Source organism: Coregonus lavaretus (genome assembly GCF_964263955.1).
Source record: "Coregonus lavaretus genome assembly, chromosome: 4".
Taxonomy (NCBI): Eukaryota; Metazoa; Chordata; class Actinopteri; order Salmoniformes; family Salmonidae; genus Coregonus; species Coregonus lavaretus.
The window spans coordinates 41,102,988-41,129,348 of NC_139991.1; the positions used below are offsets into that span (position 1 = coordinate 41,102,988).

A 26,361-nucleotide genomic window follows, 5' to 3' on the forward strand; every position below is an offset into this window, starting at 1 on the left:
CGATTTCAAATTAATGCATTATTTGAATGAATGTATTATTGTGTTGATCGATGTATTTATTCAATGTATATTTATAGATGTATTAATTAATTTCTATCACCACTATTTTGTCAATTTTAATCATCAATGAGAAGTGGCATGCTCCGGACTGATTGAAGCAAAGACTTGTCTAGCCATTATCAGAAATGTGTTGTAGATGCCTTTTTCACTGCCACTAAACCGTGTTACAACTGAATAAAGGTATTTCCCTGTTCGAAATGTATTTAGACGCAAATCATTCATGTGTAAAACCAGCCAGTCTGTAAATGGTAGCTTTAATGTACATGTGACACATCAAAATAAAGACCAGGATAATCTTAACATTCACCTCCCTGGTAGATTACAACACTGATGTGGTAAATAAATCCTACACATGCTCATTAGTTTTACATCCCTAATGACTTGCATTGCCTTTTTAGAATTACTGTGCTAGATCTAACCTGTAGGGCACATATGTCAGAGTCAAGGCCCGCGGGCCACATCCGGCCCGCGAGAAGGTTTTTTACGGCCCCTGGGATGATCTTGATTTATTATTAGAACCGGCCCGCAGACCGCAGCAAGCCGGCAGCCCGCAGATCTTTTACACGCACCAATACTACATTTCCCACAATGCAACGGTGACGCACCGAGCAGTAGGCTGCTTCATTTCAATATTTATTGGCACAGCAGTCGTCAGCATCACAGTAAAATTAACTTTCAGATACCCATCAAAAATGGCAAAACGGAAGGTGGACACTGAGAACCGGGGGTTTCAAACAAGGTGGGAGTCGGAGTATATGTTCACGGAGGTAGCTGGAAAACCTGTGTGTCTTCTGTGTGGAGAAAGTGTGGCGGTACTGAAAGAGTATAATCTGAGACGACATTATGAAACGAAACACGCGGACAAAAACAAGAAACGAGGCCTCAAATCTCGACAGGCTCTGTTCAAAAAAGCCAAATCACAAGGCCAGGCTGCTGTCAAGGCCAGTTTTATTTTGGCAGAAGAGATCGCTAAATCAGCCCGGCCATTTACGGAGGGGGATTTCATCAAAAACTGCATGATTAAAGTTTGTGACGAAGTTTGCCCAGAAAAAAGGCAACTCTTTTTAAATGTGAGTCTGAGCAGAAACACCATTGCCGAGAGAGTAGACCAGTTGTCCATCAATCTAAAAGAGCAGCTTGTGAAAAAGGGAAAAGATTTCATTGCATATTCCTTGGCTGTGGATGAGAGCACCGACATTTCTGACATTGCCCAGTTGTCAATTTTCATCCGCGGAGTGGACTCCAGCCTAAGCGTGACAGAGGAGTTTTTGGCTTTACGTCCTATGCATGGCACAACTACGGGGCATGATTTGTATGAAGAGGTGTCAAGATGTGTAAATGAGATGGAGCTGCCTTGGGAAAAACTCGTGGGTTTGACAACCGACGGAGCACCTGCGATGTGTGGACACAGGAGCGGACTGGTGGCGAAGATACGGGAAAAGATGCAAGAGGAAAACGCGACAGGTGAGCTGACAGCTTATCATTGTATCATACACCAGGAAGCGTTGTGCGGTAAAGCCTTGAAAATGGAGCATGTAATGAGCATCATCACGCGCACAGTTAACTTTATCAGAGCCAAAGGTTTGAATCACCGCCAGTTCAAGGCATTTCTGACGGAGTTAGAAACGGAGCATGGTGATTTGCCTTATCACACAGAGGTGCGATGGCTAAGCCAGGGAAAGGTGCTTCAAAGATGTTTCGAGCTTCGTGAGGAGATTTGTCTGTTCTTGGACAGCAAAGGGAAAGACACAACACAACTCCGAGACGAAATGTTTCTGTGTGAAATGGCTTTTCTGTGTGACATTACGAGTCATCTGAATGCAATGAACTTGCAGCTGCAGGGTCGGGATCATGTCATCTCTGATATGTACAGTACAGTGAAGGCATTTAAAACCAAACTGACTCTGTGGGAGACGCAGATGCGGAAAGAAAATTTGAGCCACTTTCCCAGCTGCCAGACCATGAAAGAGAAGCTCTCTACCAGTGCGTTCCCGAGCGCACAGTTGGCTGATAAAATAGGTATGCTTGCCGCTGACTTTCGACGCCGATTTGCTGACTTTGAAGCACAAAAAAGCAGGTTGGAACTGCTCGGTAACCCATTTGCTGTTGACGTGGAAAGCTCACCACCAAACCTCCAAATGGAGTTGATTGACCTCCAATGCAATGATGCACTGAGGGCAAAATATGCGGCAGTGGGTGCTGCGGAGTTCGCCCGTTTCCTCCCCGACACAATGCCCCAGCTGCGCATCCAGGCTGCTCAAACGTTGTCTATGTTTGGCAGCACATACCTGTGTGAACAACTGTTTTCTTTGATGAACCTGAACAAAACATCACACAGAAGTCGACTTACTGCTGAACACCTCCACTCAATTCTGAGGATTTCCTCAGCTCAGAGCCTTACCCCGAACATTGATGAACTTGTGGAAAAGATGGGACACCACCAAGTATCACCCTCAACCTCAAACAAGTGAACATTACTGTGCAATCACATATTTAGAGTTTTTACTCAGTTCAAGTTTAAAAGTTAAAGTTTAATATTTGTTTTCACTGCATGTTACTTCTCCTTAAACAAAGTGTTGTTTTTGATTAATAGATTTTTGCACTTTATTTTATTGTATTTCAATCCAATTATATTTTAAAAATATTTCAGTTGAGTGGATGATAGAAAATTGCTATTATTGTTTTTTTCTTTGAAGTAAATTTAGCCCACTTTTGCTAAAATAGAAAATATAGGCTACTGATGGTGCCTTGAATACCGGTTTCTTTCATTTAATGTTCATGTTATGGGGATTTTTATATAAAGGAAATTTGTCTTTTGTGTCTGTTGAAAATTAAAGATTACTGACAGAGCCATAAGAAAATATTGCTTTATTTATCTGATCATATTGGAATATATTTGTTAGGTTTTCAGTAGGTTCAATTAGGTTCACTAGACTATATGCGTCATTTAAAAATTTTTCAATGAACATTCGAACAGTCCGGCCCTCGGCTTGTAGCTAAATTTTTTATTTGGCCCTCCGTCCATTTGACTTTGACACCCCTGCTGTAGGGAATGTATTCAGTGGGGGCAAAATCTACTTCAGTTGTGCAAAGACATTATAAATCAGTAATTGAAATGGAAATGAAGTGGCCTATTATAACCTCTCCTCTCACATTTATTTGGATTACCTGTCCTTTAACATCTTTCAGAGTTACATTTAGAGGTGTAGTACAGAGATCATCAATATAATAGGAGCAAACACCAGCAGTAACATGTCCTTTATTCTGAGCTAATTGCTTCTAGGAAAGATGGCCATGTCAGAGGTGTGCAGTGGTGATCTGTAGAGTTGCTTATGAAAGGTGGGGGGTTGACAGACACCTACTCACTCTTCCTGAAAGTGAAACAACGGAAAGAGCACTGCAAAGGGCACATCATTGACAATAACCCTCTGTGCATTACACATGACATACGGCACCTCTGTGCATGCATACCACATGACATTCTGCACAATACATCCCACTGGGCGCAGATATCAGTTCAATGTCTAGTTTTGATTTACATTTAGTTGAGTTGTCAACTAATGTGAATTCAACATGAAATCAACAAAACATTTCACCATGTCATTGGATTTAGGTAAAAAGTTGGGTGAAAAAAATGAAATTCCCTTACGTTGATTACTTTTCCCAAATTGATTCAACGTCATCCCAACTATTTTTTTGGGTTGAAATGATCTGGAAACAATGTTGATTCGACCAGTTTTTGCCCAGTGGGATGCTTCTGTGCACACCGATCACTGCACCTGTACACAGCCCATCTGTAATTAGCCCACCCAACTACCTCATCCCCATATTGTTATTTACATTGTTATTTATTTTGCTCATTTGCACCCCAGTATCTCTATTTGCACATCATCTTCTGCACATCTATCACTCCAGTGTTAATACTAAATTGTAATTATTTTGCACTATGGCCTATTTATTGCCTTACCTCCATAACTTACTACATTTGCACACACTGTATATAGATTTTCTATTGTGTTATTGACTGTACGTTTAGTTTATTCCATATGTAACTCTGTGTTGTTGTTGTTTTTATCGCACTGCTTTGCTTTATCTTGGCCAGGTCGCAGTTGTAAATGAGAACTTATTCTCAACTTGCTTACCTGGTTAAATAAAGGTGAAATAAAAATAAAAATAAATAAAATCTGTTTCAAAGGAGTTAAACCCACATGAAATAAAGTCTAGGATTTCTAACTTCTTTTTTTTATTTTTCATTTAACCTTTATTTAACTAGGCAAGTCAGTTAAGAACAAATTCTTATTTACAATGATGGCCTACCCCGGCCAAACCTGGACAACACTGGGCCAATTGTGCGCCGCCCTATGGAACTCCCAATCACAGCCGGATTGTGATGCAGCCTGGAATCGAACCAGGGTCTGTAGTGACGCCTCTAGCACTGAGATGCAGTGTCTTAGACCGCTGCGACACTCGGGAGCGGTCTAAGGCACTTGAATGAATTCAATTTCGAGTGATGTGCTTGGCAGAATTCTTCTGGGGCAACTTGGCTCACAGTTTAGACTTCGTTACAGATGAATTTATATTGGTTAAAAGCCTTGCCTAAGGGCACACCATTAGTATGCCCCATCTGTCTTCACCAACATATTTTTTAGAACATCTACTGGTATAGCAGATGGGGAACAGAGGGAGGATGAGTGGAACCCATTGATCTGCACAGTTTGTTCTGCCTTGCTCAAGAGCATATGAAGCAGCTTTTAATCTATGTACAAAAACCTTTATAGGGTGTAAGGAAGAGGGAGACGAGGTTAAAGGGTATTACCTAATATCTTTATTAAAGAGGTTATTCCACGTATCTGATGAAGAGGGTGATGAACAGACAGCCAATTAGAGACATTGCTGATGCTGAGAGGACCACCACAATCACACTTCCTGCCATGTTAACCAATGCCCCCAGTCCCGCCCCAACGATGATCTGAGCCAGCTGCACCATACATGTGAGTGCTGCACAATCCACGCCGGTGCCTCGATCCTGTCCTGCATGATTCCCTTTCCCCATCTTCCTCTGCACCTGGTGGGGGGATGGGAGACGTTACATTTTTAACAGTATTATGTCACAACAGGAAGAATCCATTTTAGAAATGCTACTTACTGTATAACAAACACACTCTCATACTCTCATACTCGCACACACACGCACACACACACGACAAAATGTATTCATGACAAAACGAATTCACAGTCCACCCACTATATATAAAACATGTTGTGAAAGAACATGTGGTAAAACTAAAGGAAATATAACCCATTGTGACACAGTACAAGAACTTGACAAGCTGTGGAAGTATTTTGTGAACATTGCCTAGTAAGCAGAATTACAAGCAATGCTTCAGCTCCAAATCAATAAACTAGTTAACACAAATCCCCTTCAGGTCCTGCTCTATAGGGAGTAAATATATTGATAACACAATGGATTACCAGGAAATGGAGCTGAAACAAGATTAGATGTTTGGTTTGATATAAACCAGTGTAATTTACTAACCTATCAGAGGGAAATAGTGGAAAAACAGACATGAACATGATATGAAGGAAAAGTACATTTGTGTGAAAAACTTTTGCTTTGTCAGTTGGGGACGTTGTTGGAATATTCCATCTGTTTGATTATTCAGTATGTCTTTCCCCAACTCATGGGGAAAGCAGCGATTTAGGGATTATATGTTCTGAAATGAATCAGCCCCGTGCATTGGCAGACTGGACTACAGTTAGTAATTTGGGGGCTTTATTGCTGAAAATTATGTTCTCATGTGGGTAACATATTACTTGTCTATACTTTTCCTTTTTTTAATTTTATTTTTTTTATAAAATGTGCATTTCATCAATCTAAATGATTTGGAGCAAATTATTTCCCCATGTCCTGAGTTTATAGAATATATGTCTACTATTTTCACAATTAACCATGGAGCGCAGTCCAGAAATGCCCTTACTGAAGGTGACAGAAAGTGTTGAATCCAAAGTGAAGTGCAGATTGGCTAAACTGAATCTCATTAATCACTTTTTTTCCATCCAAAGCCAAGCCTTTCCCTACTTACATACTGAAAGGGTGTTCACTGCTTAGCCAAAACACTAACAGCACTATGTCTAAGCGAGGTCTGTTGTGCATCAGCGTTATGGAAAGGAACACGTTGTCCAACATGTGTTTGGGATGCGTGTCTGTTGTGAAGGGCACACCTGCGCTTAGCATGGGGCCCATGCTGACCAACACAGCGTTTACCACTCAACGTTGACAGGCTCAACAGATAGCGGTGATCTATGGCCTGGCTAATAGTCATGCTCATGGGGAGTGGGGAGATGGGGGTTGGGAGTACAGAAGGTCACCCATCTGAGGGGAAGTGTAATGTAATCACTAACAGCTCTAGTGATACACTTGGGTCCACTCTGTCATCTCACTGTATTAAGACACATTTGGATGGCACTCCTCACCACTCATTGTCTTATAATACACTCTTCTTTGGAGGGGTGATGGGTATTGATTTAGACAGTTTGGGAATACATTCTAAAGAAATGCGGGTACAAAGTTATTTGCCCTGAATGATATTCAAGTATTCCAGAGAAAGCAACCTACAGTGGGATTACATTTGCAATGTGAATTACAAGTGACTTATGACACTCACGTTGGACAGAAAACAGAATATAGATGAAATCAAGAAAATAATTAGAAAGTAACTCTACACCTTCATGAAAGGGAAAAGGGGAGCTCACCTGTGATACATGACATGGTGAGCATTCCAGTTTAAAAGGGCAGCTGCGCATCACTCCATGTATGAGCTACAGACAGGTGGTGGATGAGGTTCCGCAACTACTACACATTATTAGCTTTTAATGTAAGCTGCTACAGCCTCAGAATGTACAATCCACTATCAGTTCCAGCTATCTGAGGTGTGAGAAAGTAGCCTGGTCCCAGATCTGTTGGTGCGGTCTTGCCAACTCCTATGGTCATTGTAGTTGGACAAACAGATCTGGGACCAGGCTATGAGAGAGAGGGTACTGACCTCCTCCTCGCGGTGGTACTCTGAGATGAGATTGAAGGGGATGGTGTACAAGGTGCTGGACATGACTCCGAAGACACTGCACAGGATGAGGGTGGTGATAATGTTGGGGAACAGGCCGATAAGACTGGTGCCCAGACCAAACACAAAGTATCCCACGAAGTAGAGCCCCTTCAGACCGATGTAGGGCAGCAGCAGCCTCTGGACATCTGTAGACACATCAGAGAGAGATGGAAGGAGGGGAGGGTGGAGAGAGGGTGGGAGGGAGAGCGAGAGAGAGAGAGAAAGAGAGAGAGAGAGAGAGATTTCAGCTTTACACAGTATGTGGACTGGTACTGCCAATTAAGCCTTTTTTGTTACATTATATACTACTGGGTATAAGAACACGTAACGTCCAAGAAGACTGCAGGTATAATTAAGTGAGGGACAATCAACGAGGGGCTATGAGCTCTATTTAAAATAATGAATGACGTGGAAGGTGTGTTCCACGACACCTAGCAGAGTGGAACTGACCTTCCACGGAGATGCATTATTTTCCAGAGAACGCATAGAGCCCCGAGTTGATTATCCCTTTTATACCATGGCTATAATTTAACACATTTGCCTCTAGAAATGTGTTCATTTGCAGGTAGAAATGTGTTCAACATCCACTAAAGTAGCTAGCAAGTTTACTAGATAGCTACAGAAGTTGCTTTAGTAACCAAACAAACAGACTGGCTAGTTAAGCTAACCAAACCATCAGTCCTAGCTTGCTATTATTAAAATCGAATTCAACAATGCCAATAATGTTTTCAATTCAACTTTTGCTTTCAAAAGCAGCTCAAACATAGAACATGTTAGAATAAACCATAGCCATTGAATTCTACCGTGCAAATATACCGTGCTTAATAGGGAAATAATGCACGCTCTAGAATGCCCTTCAAGCCAATCAGAAACAAGTATTCAACAATGCTATGGTATAAGCAATATTATAAACTGGGTGGTTTGAGCCCTGAATGCTGATTGGCTGAAAGCCGTGGTACATCAGACCGTATACAGTGCCTTGCAAAAGTATTCATCCCCCTTGGCATTTTTCCTATTTTGTTGCATTACAACCTGTAATTTAAATGGATTTCTATTTGGATTTTATGTAATGGACATACACAAAATAGTCCAAATTGGTGAAGTGAAATGAAAAAAACAACTTGTTTCAAAAAATTCTAAAAAATAAATAACGGAAAAGTGGTGTGTGCACATGTATTCACCCCCTTTGCTATGAAGCCCCTAAATAAGGTCTGGTGCAACCAATTACCTTCAGAAGTCACATAATTAGTTAAATAAAGTCCACCTGTGTGCAATCTAAGTGTCACATGATCTGTCACATGATCTCAGTATATATACACCTGTTCTGAAAGGCCCCAGAGTCTGCAACACAACTAAGCAAGCGGCACCATGAAGACCAAGGAGCTCTCCAAACAGGTCAGGGACAATGTTGTGGAAAAGTACAGATCAGGGTTGGGTTATAAAAAGTATCAGAAACTTTTAACGTCCCACAGAGCACCATTAAATCCATTATTAAAAAATGGAAAGAATATGGCACCACAACAAATCTGCCAAGAGAGGGCCGCCCACCAAAACTCACGGACCAGGCAAGGAGGGCATTAATCAGAGAGGCAACAAAGAGACCAAAGATAACCCTGATGGAGCTGCAAAGCTCCACAGCAGAGATGGGAGTATCTGTCCAAAGGACCACTTTAAGCCGTACACTCCACAGAGCTGGGCTTTACGGAAGAGTGGCCAGAAAAAAGCCATTGCTTACAGAAAAAAATAAGCAAGGCATGTGAGAGACTCCCCAAACATATGGAAGAAGGTACTCTGGTCAGATGAGACTAAAATTGAGCTTTTTGGTCATCAAGGAAAACACTGTCTGGCGCAAACCCAACACCTCTCATCACCCCGAGAACACCATCCCCACAGTGAAGCATGGTAGTGGCAGCATCATGCTGTGGGGATGTTTATGCATCGGCAGGGACTGGGAAACTGGTCAGAATTGAAGGAATGATGGATGGCGCTAAATACAGGGAAATTCTTGAGGGAAACCTGTTTCAGTCTTCCAGAGATTTGCGACTGGGACGGAGGTTCACCTTCCAGCAGGACAATGACTCTAAGCATACTGCTAAAGCAACACTTGAGTGGTTTAAGGGGAAACATTTAAATGTCTTGGAATGGCCTAGTCAAGGCCCAGACCTCAATCCAATTGAGAATCTGTGGAATGACTTAAAGATTGCTGTACACCAGCGGAACCCATCCAACTTGAAGGAGCTGGAGCGGTCTTATTTTTGTCTTATTTCCTGTTTGTTTCACAATAGAAAATATTTTGCATCTTCAAAGTGGTAGGCATGTTGTGTAAATCAAATGATACAAACCCCCCCAAAAATCAATTTTAATTCCAGGTTGTAAGGCAACAAAATAGGAAAAATGCCAAGGGGGTGAATACTTTCGCAAGCCACTGTACCATGGGTATGACAAAGCATGTATTTTTACTGCTCAAATTACGTTGGTAACCAGTTTATAATAGCAATAAGGCACCTCTGGGGTTTGTGGTACTGTATATGGCCAATATACCATGGTTAAGGGCTGTATCCAGGCACTTGCGTCGTGCATAAGAACCCCTCTGGCCTTATTGCTCAAATACACGAGAGGCCATGTGTTCTGACATTTTTATCATGGCTGTGAGATGGTCATAGCCACGAGGCAAAGCCGAGTTTATTATTGCTTTTATACAACGGGTTACCAGCATTAAAAAGCAAGATTCTTTCCCAAACCATACATTTTTCAACAAAACGTGATGCTACATTCACTAACACTGGTTGTCAAGTGCAAATTTAGGCGTTCTCTGGTCAATTTTAGGCATTGTCTGCCATGTAAAGCAAAACTAACTAAGCTCTGGTTGATAGCTCCAGAACTTTGCAGGTTGCTATAGCAAACAAAAATGGTAGCTATGGAGGCTTTTCGCTGCTTGCTAGCTAGCCAACTACACAGCACACTCACTTCAAACTGAAGTTGGAAACACAGCAAACTAGCTGCATTTCATTTCATTTGACATGTTTTTCTATTGACATTTCTTTGTATATATACATTACCAGTCCAAAGTTTGGACACACCTACTAATTCAAAGGGTTTTCTTTATTTTTACTATTTTCTACATTGTAGAATAATAGTGAAGACATCAAAATTATGAAATAACACATATGAAATCATGTAGTAACCAAAAAAGATTATTCAAAGTAGCCACCCTTTGCCTTGATGACAGCTTTGCACACTCTTGGCATTCTCTCAACCAGCTTCATGAGGTAGTCACCTTGAATGCATTTGAATTAACAGGTGTGCATTGTTAAAAGTTAATTTGTGGAATTTCTTTCCTTCTTAATGCGTTTGAGCCAATCAGTTGTGTTGTGACAAGGTAGGGTTGGTGTAAAGAAGATAGCTCTATTTGGTAAAAGACCAAGTCCATATTATGGCAAGAACAGCTCAAATAAGCAAAGAGAAACGACAAGTTTGCAATGACTCCAACCAAACACTTAGTGTAGTTGTTGATCAGTCTCTCATGTCGCTGTGGAGGAATTTTGGTCCACTCTTCCATGCAGAACTGCTTTAACTCAGTGACATTTGTGGGTTTTCAAGCATGAACTTTTTGCTTTAAGTCCTGCCACAACATCTCAATTGGGATTAGGTCTGGACTTTGACTAGGCCATTCCAAAACTTCAAATGTGTTGTTTTTAGCCATTTTCATGTAGTCTTGATTGTGTGTTTTGGATCATTGTTTTGCTGCATGACCCAGCTGCGGTTCAGCTTCAGCTCACAGACGGATGGCCTGACATTCTCCAGTAGAATTCTCTGATATAACACAAAATGTATGGTTCCTTCTATTAAGGCAGGTCATCCAGGTCCTGAGGCAGCAAAGCATCCCCAAACAATCACACTACCACCACCATGCTTGACCGTTGGTATAAGGTTCTTACTGTGGAATACAATGTTTGGTTTTCGCCAGGCATAATGGGACCCATGTCATCTAAAAAGTTATACTTTCAACTCATTTGTCCATAGAACATTCTCCAAGAGTCTTGAAGATCATCCAGGTGCTTTTTGGCAAACTTGAGTCAACTTTTTGTATGAGATGGGTCTTATTATGGGTTATTTGTAAACTCAGGTTCCCTATCTAATATTAGGTTTTGGTTGAAGATCTGATAACATTCAGTATCAAAAATATGCAAAAATAGAGAAAATCTGAAAGGGGCAAATACTTTTTCACAGCACTGTATACCCTTGAGCTAAATCACGTGTTGTGGACATTAGCTGACTCCGATAATGTTTGCTGCGACACGACTTACAGGAGTAAAGAGCAGAGGAGATGGCGTTGATACAGAGACCCCAGCATCCAATCTCCACCCCCCTCTCATACCGCTCGTAGGCTGTGGAGTTATGGTCCGCATACGGGTTGCCCTTATACACAATCTGTCAACACACACAATCAACTCAACCATTATTACACACAAGTTATGACCAAGTATGATAATTATGATAATTACATACACCCCCACAAATAATCAATAAAAGTGGTGGTATGGGTGTTGAGGATTGAGATAAAAACTAGTGCCTGCATGAAGTGATGGATGATGATGATGTATTTGCTTTATAGCGCATGTACTGTACAGTAGCTTGTAACAGTTAACAAGCTCCATCCCATTTGTTATTATTTAGCCGCCAAAGCCTGTATCAACAACATAAACCATCTCTGTGCCACAGCTCTCTATTGATACAGACAAAGCAGGGTTTGTTCACGCCTGGCATGCTGCTCAATCTGCCTTCAACCACTAAATCACCATGACCACTGTGTAACTGCAGCCTGTGTGAGTGCTTGTAGCATCCAGATCAGCCGTGATCATTATAAAGGCCATCTGTCATTACAGACCAATTCATCTGAGCACACAGAACCAATCAGCTAAGGCTGTGACAAGAGACTACCCACCAATCAGAGAATTCTGTGATGGTGCTAAACCAATAGAGAGGAAGCCTATTAATGAACACAATGATGAACATCTTGCTATCGCCTAATGTTAAAGATGACATTAGAATGTAAATTGAGTGAAAAGATTCACTTCTCTAATGGCCAGTGTCAAATAAGTGTAATCATTAGTAGTGCATGAGTGATAGCATTAGTTTGACGTTTAATGGTAGCTACATAGAACGAACAACCCACTCCTCCCACCTCACACTCAGACACACACTCTCACTCCACCTCCCTCTCCTTCTCTCTCTCTTCCTCTTCTCACCTGTCCCATGAAGTCTGTGAAGAAGAGCATGTTGCAGAGGAAGGCGGTCCAACCCAACAGGTGACTGACGCAGAGACAGCGGTAATGACTAGGCATGTTAATCATGGCCAGGAGACATGACTTCAGAGTCATCCTCTTCTGCTGCAGTATAGAGAAACACACAGGGTTAGGTCATGAGACTTCAGAAGGACTCACACAGGAACAGCAGGGGGTCAGTAGAAATCAAGTTTTAATAAGGCAAGAACAGAGGGAATTTAAAAAGAACAAGGAACAGTCAGGGGTCAGATAAGGATAAAGAGAGGTCAGATGAAGGCTACTAGCTAATGACAGATACACTGGCCTTATCCTGTAAAAATCCTGTTTTAACAAGTCGGGAACAGAGGGAATAAAACAAAGAACAAGGGATTAAAGAAATGGGTGAAATAGAATGTACTGTAATATAGTAACTAATGTTCTGTAGGATTTAAAGCAATTTTATACTGTGTAAGTGTACACAGTGTGGCATGACAAAATACATAAACTCATGTTATTATCCCAAACTAAATTCCCCATAAACGTTTTCTATGAATTCTGTAAAGTGGCTGTACCCACCGATATAGAATATGAAAATCTATGGTTACACCAAAGTACCCTGTCTGACTACTGTGATAATAGAGGACCCTTGCCTGCTAGAATAGTATCATCTAAGAATATACAGTAATCATTTCCTGTCTCTTTTCATAAAATGTTGAATAACTGAAAAGTCAGTCATAATTCATTTCCAGCTATAGTAACACGCTGGGCATAAATACAGTCATTACATTTCCATTGTCATGGTGCTGAATGAATTGTTAAATACTAGTCTGAGTTTCAATGTGTCACTTTCAGGGCACTGGTTTGAATGGCTGGATGAGCCTTAGAGATCATGTAATTCATTTAATTCCAGGGGCTGAGCTACCTATAGCACAGTACAGTATAATGATGAATTTCTCGTGTAAGGTGACATTACAACCTTTTAGTGGGTGTTTTACACTCTAGCCAGGCCAGATGAATGCCTGGTCTCATCAGCGTCAAGGTAACCATGCATGTAATCCAGCTGACGCCGGTAACTAACACCTGTTTCCTCCATTAACACTGGGTTTGGGAACAGACAGACACAAGTCATTATTTCTTGCTTCTTTAAATAACAACATGACTGTTGTCCTCTAACAATCCTCCTATCTCCAATCTCCACCTCCCTCTTCTCTATCCACTATCCTCTATCCACGCCACATATGGAAATTATACACATTGAAATACTGCAAAATTCTAATTATGTGGTTACTATGGCAATGCCTGGGGAGTGGTCACCACTGCCACACACCAGAGCAGTGCTACACCATAGAGACATGAAAGCACATATCTCACACAACGATGCCACATTTGGCTAAGGACACAGACCACTCACAATGGTCCAAAGAGAGATACGCCCACCCAGACTGTTTGCGTAGTCTAATGTTGAGAGTATTGACACACAATGGCTTTATAAATTACTTGTGCTCATAGCTTAAAGCTCTAACATTCATTTTGCGTTATCAGTATACAACAGAGTCATTGTTACTACTACATAAGTACTTTACATAATTCCCAGGTTTTAACCTATCAAAGAGTAGCCTAAAGTCTGGAGCCTGGAGCCTGGGGGTCAGGGCCTGCGTGTGAGACTTGTGTCAGAAAACACAAAGGTCACACTATACTGTGTAAATAGTATATAATACATATCTCCTCACGAGTAAATCAAGAGCTTTTCCCCAAGGTGCCATAGAAGTGCCATGAGATATGAACATAAAACACTAAATCACAGCACGTATACTGCAGTGTACATCAAGATTACTCTACAGTGTGATCACATTCTTCTTAATAAACACTGATGTCTTTCAAGGGATTTGACATTTCATTAGTGTGTGTAGTTTCATAGACCAATCTCTTTGTTTTGTTACCTGTAAAACACAGTATTGGTATCAAAGTCAGGATCTCATAGCGAATGTCAGCCAGAGTAGACTCCATGGTATGTCTTTGACATACCTCTTTGTTGGGTTGCTTGGCACTGGATGTGACGGAATTAGCTTCCCCCAGGGCAGAGAATGAACGAGGCCGGAGGTCTGGCTCCGACTCTTGCGACATGGATCCATGCAAGGATCCATAGCCACCACTGCTGCTGTGTGTGCTGATGAGGAGGAGGGCATTGGGGTTCAACGTATCCAAGTTAATGTCCTTGGCTAGGGGTGTCTCTGGGATGCTGAAGAGATGCACGATGAGGAATATCGTCCAGGTCAGAGCAGAGAAGAAGTAGATGACCTGGTACTCTGACCCCAGCAGTCGGCCCAGGGACGAGTGACCCCAGTCCATGGCTCCCACGAGGTACCCGAAGGCACCCCCAAGCCCTGCAACAGACAACAGGCACAATAGATATTGGTTAAGAGTCATATTGGTTAAGAGTCAGGAGGGGGTCGCAGTTCCGGAGCGACCCACTAGGTGTCATCCTCCGACAACCTTAGGCACCTCCTCACTCACAGTCTGGACTAATCAGTATCCTATTGGTGTCACCTGTGTCTACCTGTTCACCTATGTATTTATGCCCTCACTTCCCTGTGTTCCCTTGCTCAGTTTTCTCTGTTAGTTTCTCTATGTCCAGCAGTACTACTCAGTGTCTGATCAGAGACCTATGTACAGGTACTTGAGAAGTGTTCTCCCTGTTTCGTTATTTGTTTCAGTCTTAGGTAGTAGTCCTCCCGAGTGGCGCAGTGGTCTAAGGCACTGCATCGCAGTGCTAGCTGTGCCACTAGAGATCCTGATTCAAATCCAGGCTCTGTCGTAGCCGGCCGCGACCGGGAGACCCCTGGGGCGGCGCACAATTGGCCCAGCATCGTCCAGGGTAAGGGAGGGAATGTAGCTCAGTTGGTAGAGCATGGCGTTTGCAACGCCAGGGTTGTGGGTTCGATTCCCACAGGGTCCAGTATGAAAAAAAGTATGTATGCACTCACTAACTGTAAGTCGCTCTGGATAAGAGCGTCTGCTAAATGACTAAAATGTAGTATTTTGGCTGTCAGCCGGTTTTTGAGACTTATTTGCTCCGCTTTCCTTTTATGGTGATAAGTCTGTTATTTTGTATTTTGGCTTCGGGACCACCAGTAAAGAGCCTTGTTTCACCATCTCTGCCTACTGCCGCCATTTTGCTTGTGGTGGTTTTGAATTTTCCCAGGAAGATAATGTGGGCTGTATTTAATAAATACAGGGTCTGATTGATAAAATAATGCTTCTTGCATCTGAATTTAAAGCTCATGTCACAATGTAACGTTGAGGCTGGGTGATCTCAGAGAAGCTGGGAGTAATGTTATGATAAATGAGTTTTGTCACGTAGTACGATCCTGCACACAGATAAGTGGCTTGTTCTGTCAGACATATCCCTATAATCTGGACATACTACTGTATGTTCCCTCAATTCTTACACCAGCACCCTACATTGAGAAACCTGTAACACAAACTTCTCATAAATTATGCAGCAATTTTGAGTATGTCTAACTAGGATTTTACATCAACTGTCTGTCTGCATTAAGTCTGGACGTATGTTCCCTAAATTCTTCATCCTGCATCCTACAATGAGATACCTGCATGTAACTGAAACAATCAGTAATCAATTATGCATTGAGTTTGAAAACCTCAAACTAGGATTTCACGTCACTGCACTACTCCCTGACTATTATAACAAATAGCCTCTCTAGAGCCATATAAAGAGAATTATATGGCAGGCTATATTTGTATGTATACTGTATATCTCTGGTCCCCTCCTTCCATTATTGTAAATGGTATGTTATTGCAGAGAAACTAGTCAAACGTTATACTTTATTTTGTATCTATCCATAGAAGCGGTTTGGAAACAGTCTGCATCTGTGTTATTGGTTGGATATACACAGTGAGTTAGAAAGGACATTGAACCAAAGACCATGAAAACCATTAACATTCTACATGCTCAGACAGCTAATCTCTAAAAACATCCAGCTATGTAAACAACTCTAGCTCTAAAAGAATAATCAATACATACTTCAAAGCATATCTTGGACATGGCATGTTTCAACAATTGTCATATCAAATATTTTGGGATTTCTGTATTTTCATGCATTTATCCACTAATTGACTCTCGAGTTCGTCACCTCTAAATTCACAGGCTAGTAACGTTTTGTGAGTTGTGAGGGTAGTCAAAATTCAGTTTGGGGCGTTTTTTATGTTCAGGGCGTGTGACTGCTAAGCTAATAAACAGTACAAAAGAGAAATATCATAACAGCCAACTCTTGTGTATCAAGAAACACACACATTCCTCCACATACCAGGGCTACGGTGAATAGCAGGTCTCTCTCTCTCAGCTCCAACTCATGACTCCAACACATGACTGAGTATCTGCTGGATTAGGACCTACTGAACAAGCTCACACCACTCTGTGCCGGCTTCCCTTGCCATCAGCTGAGTCCACGCACTCGCTCGCTAGTACACTTGAAAACTTACTCACGCGCTTGTTGACTGACTGACTGACTCACTCACTCACTGTGCGAGCTCTGAGGGCCAGGCTCCAGGTTACTAAACAGCCACTTAAAAGCACAGAGCATACTGAGAGGTATTTACATCACATGTGAATATGCACTCGGTGCTGCAGGGACCCTCTCCTCCCCACACCCAGACATGCACTCTGCATACTGTCAGAGATCCCAATCCGGCTGCCTCATGACTAAAATAACTTAATATAAAGGAGTGGAGATTGGGAGGCCAGTTCTTATTCCATAACAATCACATTAACTACATGATAACTAAACACTGAAAATATACATATAATATAAATATAAAAGCAAACCTATATCAACAAAGACAGCAAATAAGCAATGAATCTCCACATTTGCCTACCAATTTGAATTTCTATATTCCACAAGCATAAAAGTAAGAGCCTATCAATCAAACAATATTGAATCTGACTAGTGGGAGGGAGGTTATATCATATTTTTCTTACCTGTGAGAAGGGCATGGTAGTGCAGTCCTCTTTCCTTGTCTGTGTACGAGCAGACGTCAAAGAGGTAGGCCTTGACTGGCCCATCGATGAAGTCTGCTGCAAAGTCAAATAGCACCACTCCAAACATGACTATGACGATGGCCCATATCCTCTTCAATGACCTATCCTGTACTAACACTGCAAAATAGGAGAAAGACAGGAGTTTACTTGAAGTTATGGTTTCAGTCTGTCAGATTTTTCACTCATTACTACAACTAGTTCCACTTTCAATAACAGATCGTTCTGAAAGCTTTTTGTGTTTGTTTAGGATGGGGCATAGCAGCTGAATAATTTAAGTTTGCCTTAAGAGGTACATCTTTCGCTCAGCAATTACCTTCAAGACAGACACTGTCCCAGCTGACATTTACAGACGTGATGAGACATATTTTCCAGGGCTTCTGAGATAAACAGTGAGTCAGTGGATTTGTTTACAACTTGATCAAACACATTTGATCATATAGTTTCAGTACATTGATACTTACGGTTTCATCAAGAGCATGATCGATGGGGGCTAATACAATCATACATTCACCACATAGCAAGGAATAGCATGTTTGAAACCACATTCCTTTTGTTCAACACAATGCAAGGGCAGTTTGAAAGGCAAATGTATTTGTTTTTGCCTTTAAAAAGAAAATAAACTCAAACTGAAACAAAACACATTGCCAGCATGGCTCTGTCTGGCTAGAAAAACAACTCCTACTTAATTGTATGTTAATATCCCCAATCTGACACTCTGTATAAACATGTGTATTGGTAATAATAATAATATGCCATTTAGCAGTCGCTTTTATCCAAAGCGATTTACAGTCATACGTGCATACATTTTTTTGTGTATGGGTGGTCCCGGGGATCGAACCCACTACCTTGGCGTTACAAGCGCCGTGCTCTACCAGCTGAGCTGCAGAGGACCACCACAGTAGTTATCTAGTGTTGATGCTCATCAAAAAGAGATACTGTAGCAAATCAATCAGAATAATTGTCATAATTATGTTGTGCACACAGCGGAGCACAAATAAACAGAATTATGTCCTTTATCTTGAGAGAGAAACATTTGCCTGACAGATTGTAGCAGAATTAAAACCTACACAGCCGTATTAATTTGGGTGATTACTAATCCCATTACAAATCCCAGTTGGGTGTTGTGTTGCAGTCTCATTAGGAATGCCGGATGTATTGAGGCCTACGTTTTGATCTCAGAGAAATTCAAGAACTTTCCTCAAAGCTTAGTTCTATCCATTGTAGGAAACACAATATACTGTACTGTACTGTACTGTACACTACAGTAGCTAACACCCAGTGTGTGCATTATGATTATGTCACAGATCCTGTTTGACTATTTACTACAGTGTTGAAGAATGGAGATACTAATCTTAACAAAAGTACTGTAAGTGGTCACACTTTGTATTGTACAGTATTATTACAGAGAAGGTTAAATCCGGCATAACTGAAAACTATTTTGAGGATATCAACCCACAATGAAGGCATTCACTGAAAACAAAAAGTTAGGTTGTCAGATCAATGTACAATACTGCTGCAAAAGGAAATCCAATCCAAGCCCTTATGGAGTGAATGCATTTAGATATTGTAGTATTATTCTACTTTAATTTATCCTTTTCAATCCACAAGCACAGCTCAACTACTTAAAAGTATTTGAAATATGTATTTGACCCAGTAAGCTCAAATTCATGGATGTGAAAATTAACAACATGAACAAGAGTAGATATAACAGTTTCTGAAAAGAGGTATGGGCCAAACATGTATACTGAACAAAAATATAAACTCAACATGCAACAATTTAAAAGATTTTACTGAGTTATAGTTCATATCAGGAAATAAATTCATTAGGCCCTAATGTATGGATTTCACATGACTGGGAATACAGATACGCATCTGTTGGTCACAGATACCTTTAAAAAAATGTCAAATTACCATCGATAAAATGCAATTGTGTTCGTTGTCCGTAGCTTATGCCTGCCCACACCATAACTCCATCGCCACCATGGGGCACTCTGTTCACAACGTTGACATCAGCAAACCGCTCGCCCACACGACGCCACACACGTGGTCTGCGGTTGTGAGACAGGTTGGAGGTACTGCCAAATTCTTTAAAATGACGTTGGCTGATGGTAGGGAAATGAACATTCAATTCTCTGGCAACAGCTCTGGTAGACATTCCTGCAGTCAGCATGCCAATTGCATGCTCCCTCAAAACTTGCGACATCGGTGGCATTGTGTTGTGTGACAAAACTTTACATTTTAGAGTGGCCTTTTATTGTCCCCCGCACAAGGTGCACCTGTGTAATGAACATGCTGTTTAATCAGCTTCTTGATATGCCACACCTGTCAGGTGGATGGAGTATCTTGGCAAGGAGAAATGCTCACTAACAGGGATGTAAACAAATTTGTGCACAAACTTTGAGAGAAATAAGCTTTTTGTGCATATGGAACATTTCTGGGATCTTTTATTTCATCTCATGAAACATGGGACCAACACTTTACATGTTGCGTTTATATTGTTGTTCAGTGTACGTCTCAGTATTTGCAGAGGTGTAAAGATATGCCATATCTCTTTCATTTCTGTTCTTTGCAGATGATGATAGTTAGTTTTCCCTTGAGAATCCAGATCCTCTCAGGATTGTGTTCAGTACTCAGAGTAAGGTTTCAATAATTGCTGTTGTTCAAGGCCTGCATTTAAGCTTGTCATTTTTGGAATAATTGCTGAACGTCTTGTGCAATCAACTTGGTGAAGGGAAACAGTCCAGTCAAATAATAGGAACATTTGACCCTTCTGTCTAGACACACTAAGACACCTTCTCATGAATGGTTATGAAACACATTCAACTGCCAGACAAACACACTAAATTATGTAGTAATATGTGTATGTAAATATGTAATACTTTCATTCTTCGTTTTCAGTTATTACCCTCTTCTGGCAGCTGTTAATTAGTTTGACCATCTCAGACTGTGTAAATATGTGCCCACTAGACAAGGAATCTAGCAAGATAATCTGGTGTTCAGACAATTTAATTAGCAGTTTGAGTTCAGAGCATGACACCCTCATGTTTCTCCTAGGGTAGGGGTGGCTCGGGCAGGGCTTTAAAACCCATATTTACATTTTCTATTAACATTGAAACAGCCCATTAACTAAGCACAAGTTTAAATTAAATATATTACGTATGTTACAGTGAAAATATTTTGGTTTCTCATATCCAAGCTGCCCAACTATTGAAAAAACATAGACTAGTTCTCACGTACCTTGTAGAACACTATGCCTGATAGCAATGGGCTCTTACCTGATATGACTGCATCTCCATTTAGAAACAAGGTAAGGCCCATGAGCATCATAATCCCCAGTGCGAGGATGTAGGGCCTCCGTCGGCCCCACGGGGACCTGCAGTAGTCGCTGGCCGAGCCGATGATGGGTTGCAGCAGAAAGCCCAGGATGGGGCTGATCAGCCACACAAGGCTGTACAAGCTCTGAGGGAGTCCCACACTGAGCAGCACCGGTGTGACGAAGGCTGCCTCCACCGCATAGCAAAATTCCCTTCCAAACATGACCATGCCATGCAGCAACAGCCTTCCCCGAGAGCGCCTGGGAAGCTCCACCACCCCAAACACAACGGGCTCCATATTGTCCAAGTAGTTCTCCTTCGTAGACTCCCTACAGTCCACACTCCCCATTGAGTAACAGTCCAGACCTGTGATGTGTGTTCCGGGCTCCGGAAGCCTGCATGGCTGGGGTTGGTCCCCTGTGAGGAAGGACATAGCTACTGGGGGAGACGGAGGGTGTATGGGTGTAGCTCTCAGCCCGCTTGTCAATGGCAAACAGCCCAATCTCTGCTTCTTGGCTCCAGCTAATTCTCTACTGCATAGTTGAGCAATGAGTCCAAGTAGCCACAAGTCCTGATCTGAGGCGAGGAGAGGAGAGGCTGAGGAGATGGGAGGAGAGATGGGGTGTGGCTGTTGGTTTGATTTAGATGAATGTTTCAACTTTTAGTTTTTTTTTTTAAAGCACGTGACTAAGATTATGGCTTTTAACCCCATCTCACAACACTACATTCCTTTCCATCAAAACTATTCCTGGAATAATTTGGAGTTCCATGAAATTATCACTTGATTACCAGAAATTCAGTAGTCCCAACAGAGAGAGAGAATTGGATGACAGGAGAATGACAAGAGATGAATTTACAACTCTGCTAAAGCATGTTACATTGCATGTGTATCTGAATCCTTGCTTTCCTGTTTTTATGCAGTTCGCTCACAAGGGATCTTTGTGGTCTGCTGGTGTTCTGCTCGTGTGCACATCAGGTTGATCAAGTGATGTAGCATGTGATCCCTGTGGAGAAAAGGAGTTGTAACCCTTTGATGGAAGAGTGGAGGGGGGATGGAGGAGCCAACGTATTTACAGTATACAATTCCTGGAAGAGAAGCCATCCACACGTGACTATGACTAACACATACCATTACACTGGATGTCCAAAGACAAGGATGTACCCTCAGCAGTTGAACACATTTATTTCCTCTATGTATTAAAATTCAGTTTCTAAAACGTTGTTAGGATTTGTCATGAGACACTAGCTAGTTCACCCTGCCTCAGTCATGTGAGACGTTGAGGCAATTCCCAGAGTTTCTCATGGGAACCCTGCCCACCGCCCACGTCAGAGGAACCTGGGGAGGCAGTCAGAGAGGCCTGGGGAGGCAGTCAGATGCTTAGAGTCAGACAGATTAAAAGGCCACATTCTCACCAGACCTCGAGTCCTAAGGTCACTAACGTAGTAGATACATTGTGTTCCAGAGTTAAAAATACCAATGAGTGAGGGCTAGGTACGGTCACGTGTTTGAGGGGACAATAGCTAGACTACTTTGAGTGGAGGACATTCTTATCAATGTGGTCGATCATGGTTAGATTAGTTATGCTAGACACATTTGAAACAGTAAAATTGTGAACTGTACTTCAAACACAACATCTCTACAGTCATTTACTTTCCTTTATGGATGAAGTCAACATTCTTATCAAGGTGTTCCATCAGGCCATTGTCTTGCATCAGAGACAGTAAGAGATTGTAAGAGAGTAAGAGAGTGTTGCGTAGTAGTGACATCACCCGTCGGAAGACAATGTCATCAGGCTACATGAATTATGCAAGTCGTGTTTGAAACATTAAAGTGTGTCCAAACAAACATACAATCTCTCTATGGTCAATTACTTTCATTTATGCCCTGTTCAGCATGTCAAAACTGATAATGTGCATAAAATGGAAATGTATTCATTCTAAAGGTCAATATTTACTGTGCCGTTTTAGAATTAGACTAAATGTCATGGTTTATAAGGAGGAAAGGCAAAGCAGTGGTAATCTTAATAGTAGTAGTTACATTATCCACGATGAGGGATATTCTCAAAGCAGGAATGTGAAATGGGATTCCAGCACTGCGACAGGAGGCGCCTAATCCAAGGGAATCAGATTAGGTGGGAGGCGAGACTTTACACAACCAATTTCTAAGTATAGTCAAAATAGAGGGCAAATTAAAACAGGGGCTGGTCTGTCGTAAAAGTCCCAATACGTGATAAATCCTCAGTATACTATGTGTGTGTGTGTGTGTGTATACAGTGGGGAGAACAAGTATTTGATACACTGCCGATTTTGCAGGTTTTCCTACTTACAAAGCATGTAGATGTCTGTAATTTTTATCATACGTACACTTCAACTGTGAGAGACGGAATCTAAAACAAAAATCCAGAAAATCACATTGTATGATTTTTAAGTAATTAATTTGCATTTTATTGCATGACATAAGTATTTGATACATCAGAAAAGCAGAACTTAATATTTGGTACAGAAACCTTTGTTTGCAATTACAGAGATCATACGTTTCCTGTAGGTCTTGACCAGGTTTGCACACACTGCAGCAGGGATTTTGGCCCACTCCTCCATACAGACCTTCTCCAGATCCTTCAGGTTTCGGGGCTGTCGCTGGGCAATACGGACTTTCAGCTCCCTCCAAAGATGTTATATTGGGTTGCAGACTGGCTAGGCCACTCCAGGACCTTGAGATGCTTCTTACGGAGCCACTCCTTAGTTGCCCTGGCTGTGTGTTTCGGGTCGTTGTCATGCTGGAAGACCCAGCCACGACCCATCTTCAATGCTCTTACTGAGGGAAGGAGGTTGTTGGCCAAGATTTCGCGATACATGGCCCCATCCATCCTCCCCTCAATACGGTGCAGTCGTCCTGTCCCCTTTGCAGAAAAGCATCCCCAAAGAATGATGTTTCCACCTCCATGCTTCACGGTTGGGATGGTGTTCTTGGGGTTGTACTCATCCTTCTTCTTCCTCCAAACACGGCGAGTGGAGTTTAGACCAAAAAGCTCTATTTTTGTCTCATCAGACCACATGACCTTCTCCTATTCCTCCTCTGGATCATCCAGATGGTCATTGGCAAACTTCAGACAGGCCTGGACATGCGCTGGCTGGAGCAGGGGGACCTTGCGTGCGCTGCAGGATTTTAATCCATGACGGCGTAGTGTGTTACTAATGGTTTTCTTTGAGACTGTGGTCCCAGCTCTCTTCAGGTCATTGACCAGGTCCTGCCGTGTAGTTTTGGGCTGATCCCTCACCTTCCTCATGATCATTGATGCCCCACGAGGTGAGATCTTGCATGGAGCCCCAGACCGAGGGTGATTGACCGTCATCTTGAACTTCTTCCATTTTCTAATAATTGCGCCAACAGTTGTTGCCTTCTCACCAAGCTGCTTGCCTATTGTCCTGTTGCCCATCCCAGCCTTGTGGAGGTCTACAATTTTATCCCTGATGTCCTTACACAGCTCTCTGGTCTTGGCCATTGTGGAGAGGTTGGAGTCTGTTTGATTGAGTGTGTGGACAGGTGTCTTTTATACAGGTAACGAGTTCAAACAGGTGCAGTTAATACAGGTAATAAGTGGAGAACAGGAGGGCTTCTTAAAGAAAAACTAACAGGTCTGTGAGAGCCGGAATTCTTACTGGTTGGTAGGTGATCAAATACTTATGTCATGCAATAAAATGCAAATTAATTACTTAAAAATCATACAATGTGATTTTCTGGATTTTTGTTTTAGATTCCGTCTCTCACAGTTGAAGTGTACCTATGATAAAAATTACAGACCTCTACATGCTTTGTAAGTAGGAAAACCTGCAAAATCGGCAGTGTATCAAATACTTGTCTCCCCACTGTATATATAAATATATATTATACACTACCGTTCAAAAGTTTGGGGTCACTTAGAAATGTCCTTGTTTTCGAAAGAAAAGCAATTTAAAATAACATCAAATTGATCAGAAATACAGTGTAGACATTGTTAATGTTGAAAAAGTGGGAGGCCCTGGTGCACAACTGAGCAAGAGGACAAATACATTAGAGTGTCTAGTTTGAGAAACAGGCGCCTCACAGGTCCTCAACTGGCAGCTTCATAAAATAGTATCCGCAAAACACCAGTCTCAACGTCAACAGTGAAGAGGCGACTCCGGGATGCTGAACTTCTAGGCAGAGTTGCAAAGAAAAAGCCATATCTCAGACTGGCCAATAAAAATAAAAGATTAAGATGGGCAGTCTGAGATATGGCTTTTTCTTTGCAAATCTGCCTAGAAGGTCAATTTGATGTTATTTTAATGGACAAAAAATTTGCTTTTCTTTCGAAAACAAGGACATTTCTAAGTGACCCCAAACTTTTGAACGGTAGTGTGTGTGTATGTATGTATGTATGTATGTATGTATGTATGTATGTATGTATGTATGTATGTATGTATGTATGTATGTATGTATGTATGTATGTATGTATGTATGTATGTATGTATATATATATATATATATATATATATATATATATATATATATATATATATATACACACACACACACACAAAGTTGAAGTCGAAAGTTTACATACACTTAGGTTGGAGTCATTAAAACTTGTTTTTCAACCACTCCACAAATTTCTTGTTAACAAACTATGGTTTTGGCAAGTCGGTTAGGACATCTACTTTGTGCATGACACAAGTAATTTTTCCAACAATTGTTTACAGACAGATTATTTCACTTAGAATTCACTGTATCACAATTCCAGTGGGTCAGAAGTTTACATACACTAAGTTGACTGTGCCTTTAAACAGCTTGGAAAATTCCAGAAAATGATGTCATTGCTTTAGAAGCTTCTGATAGGCTAATTGACATCATTTGAGTCAATTGGAAGTGTACCTGTGGATGTATTTCAATGCCTACCTTCAAACTCAGTGCCTCTTTGCTTGACATCATGGGAAAATCAAAAGAAATCAGCCAAGACCTCAGAAAAATAATTGTAGACCTCCACAAGTCGGGTTCATCCTTGGGAGCAATTTCCAAACGCCTGAGGGTACCACGTTCATCTGTACAAACAATAGTGCGCAAGTATAAACACCATGGGACCACGCAGCCGTCATACCGCTCAGGAAGGAGACGCGTTCTGTCTCCTAGAGATGAACGTACTTAGGTGCAAATCAATCCCAGAACAACAGCAAAGGACCTTGTGAAGATGCTGGAGGAAACAAGTACAAATGTATCTATATCCACAGTAAAACGAGTCCTATTTCGACATAACCTGAAAGGCCGCTCAGCAAGGAAGAAGCCACTGCTCCAAAACCGCCATAAAAAAGCCTACGGTTTGCAACTGCACATGGGGACAAAGATCGTGCTTTTTGGAGAAATGTCCTCTGGTCTAATGAAACAAAAAAATGTTAAAAATGACTGTTATGTTTGGAGGAAAAAGGGGGACGCTTGCAAGCCAAAGAACACCATCCCAACCGTGAAGCACGTGGATGGCAGCATCATGCTGTGGGGGTGCTTTGCTGCAGGAGGGACTGGTGCACTTCACAAAATAGATGGCCTCATGAGG

At 41.6% G+C, this 26,361-nt stretch overlaps 1 protein-coding gene across 1 annotated transcript; it reads right to left on the minus strand.

The window, feature by feature from the left end:
- Positions 1 to 4,864: 4,864 nt before the first annotated feature.
- On the minus strand, positions 4,865 to 21,341 carry slc45a2 (solute carrier family 45 member 2). Its single transcript, XM_084160454.1, has 7 exons — positions 20,759 to 21,341; positions 17,424 to 17,600; positions 14,453 to 14,811; positions 12,413 to 12,553; positions 11,471 to 11,594; positions 7,104 to 7,309; positions 4,865 to 5,125 (listed from the first exon to the last, which is right to left on the minus strand). The coding sequence occupies exons 1-7, from the start codon at positions 21,228 to 21,230 to the stop codon at positions 4,898 to 4,900; spliced, it is 1,707 nt and encodes a 568-aa protein (XP_084016580.1). The 5' UTR covers positions 21,231 to 21,341; the 3' UTR covers positions 4,865 to 4,897.
- Positions 21,342 to 26,361: the final 5,020 nt, after the last annotated feature.

Coding starts and splice junctions, on each gene's coding strand:
- slc45a2 (XM_084160454.1), bottom strand. CDS start 21,230: ATGTCCTTCCTCACAGGGGACCAACCCCAGCCATGCAGGCTTCCGGAG. Junction 17,601..20,758: donor TGGAGATGCAGTCATATCAG/GTAAGAGCCCAT, acceptor CCTATTTTGCAG/TGTTAGTACAGGATAGGTCA. Junction 7,310..11,470: donor CTCCTCTGCTCTTTACTCCT/GTAAGTCGTGTC, acceptor ATGTGTCTACAG/ATGTCCAGAGGCTGCTGCTG.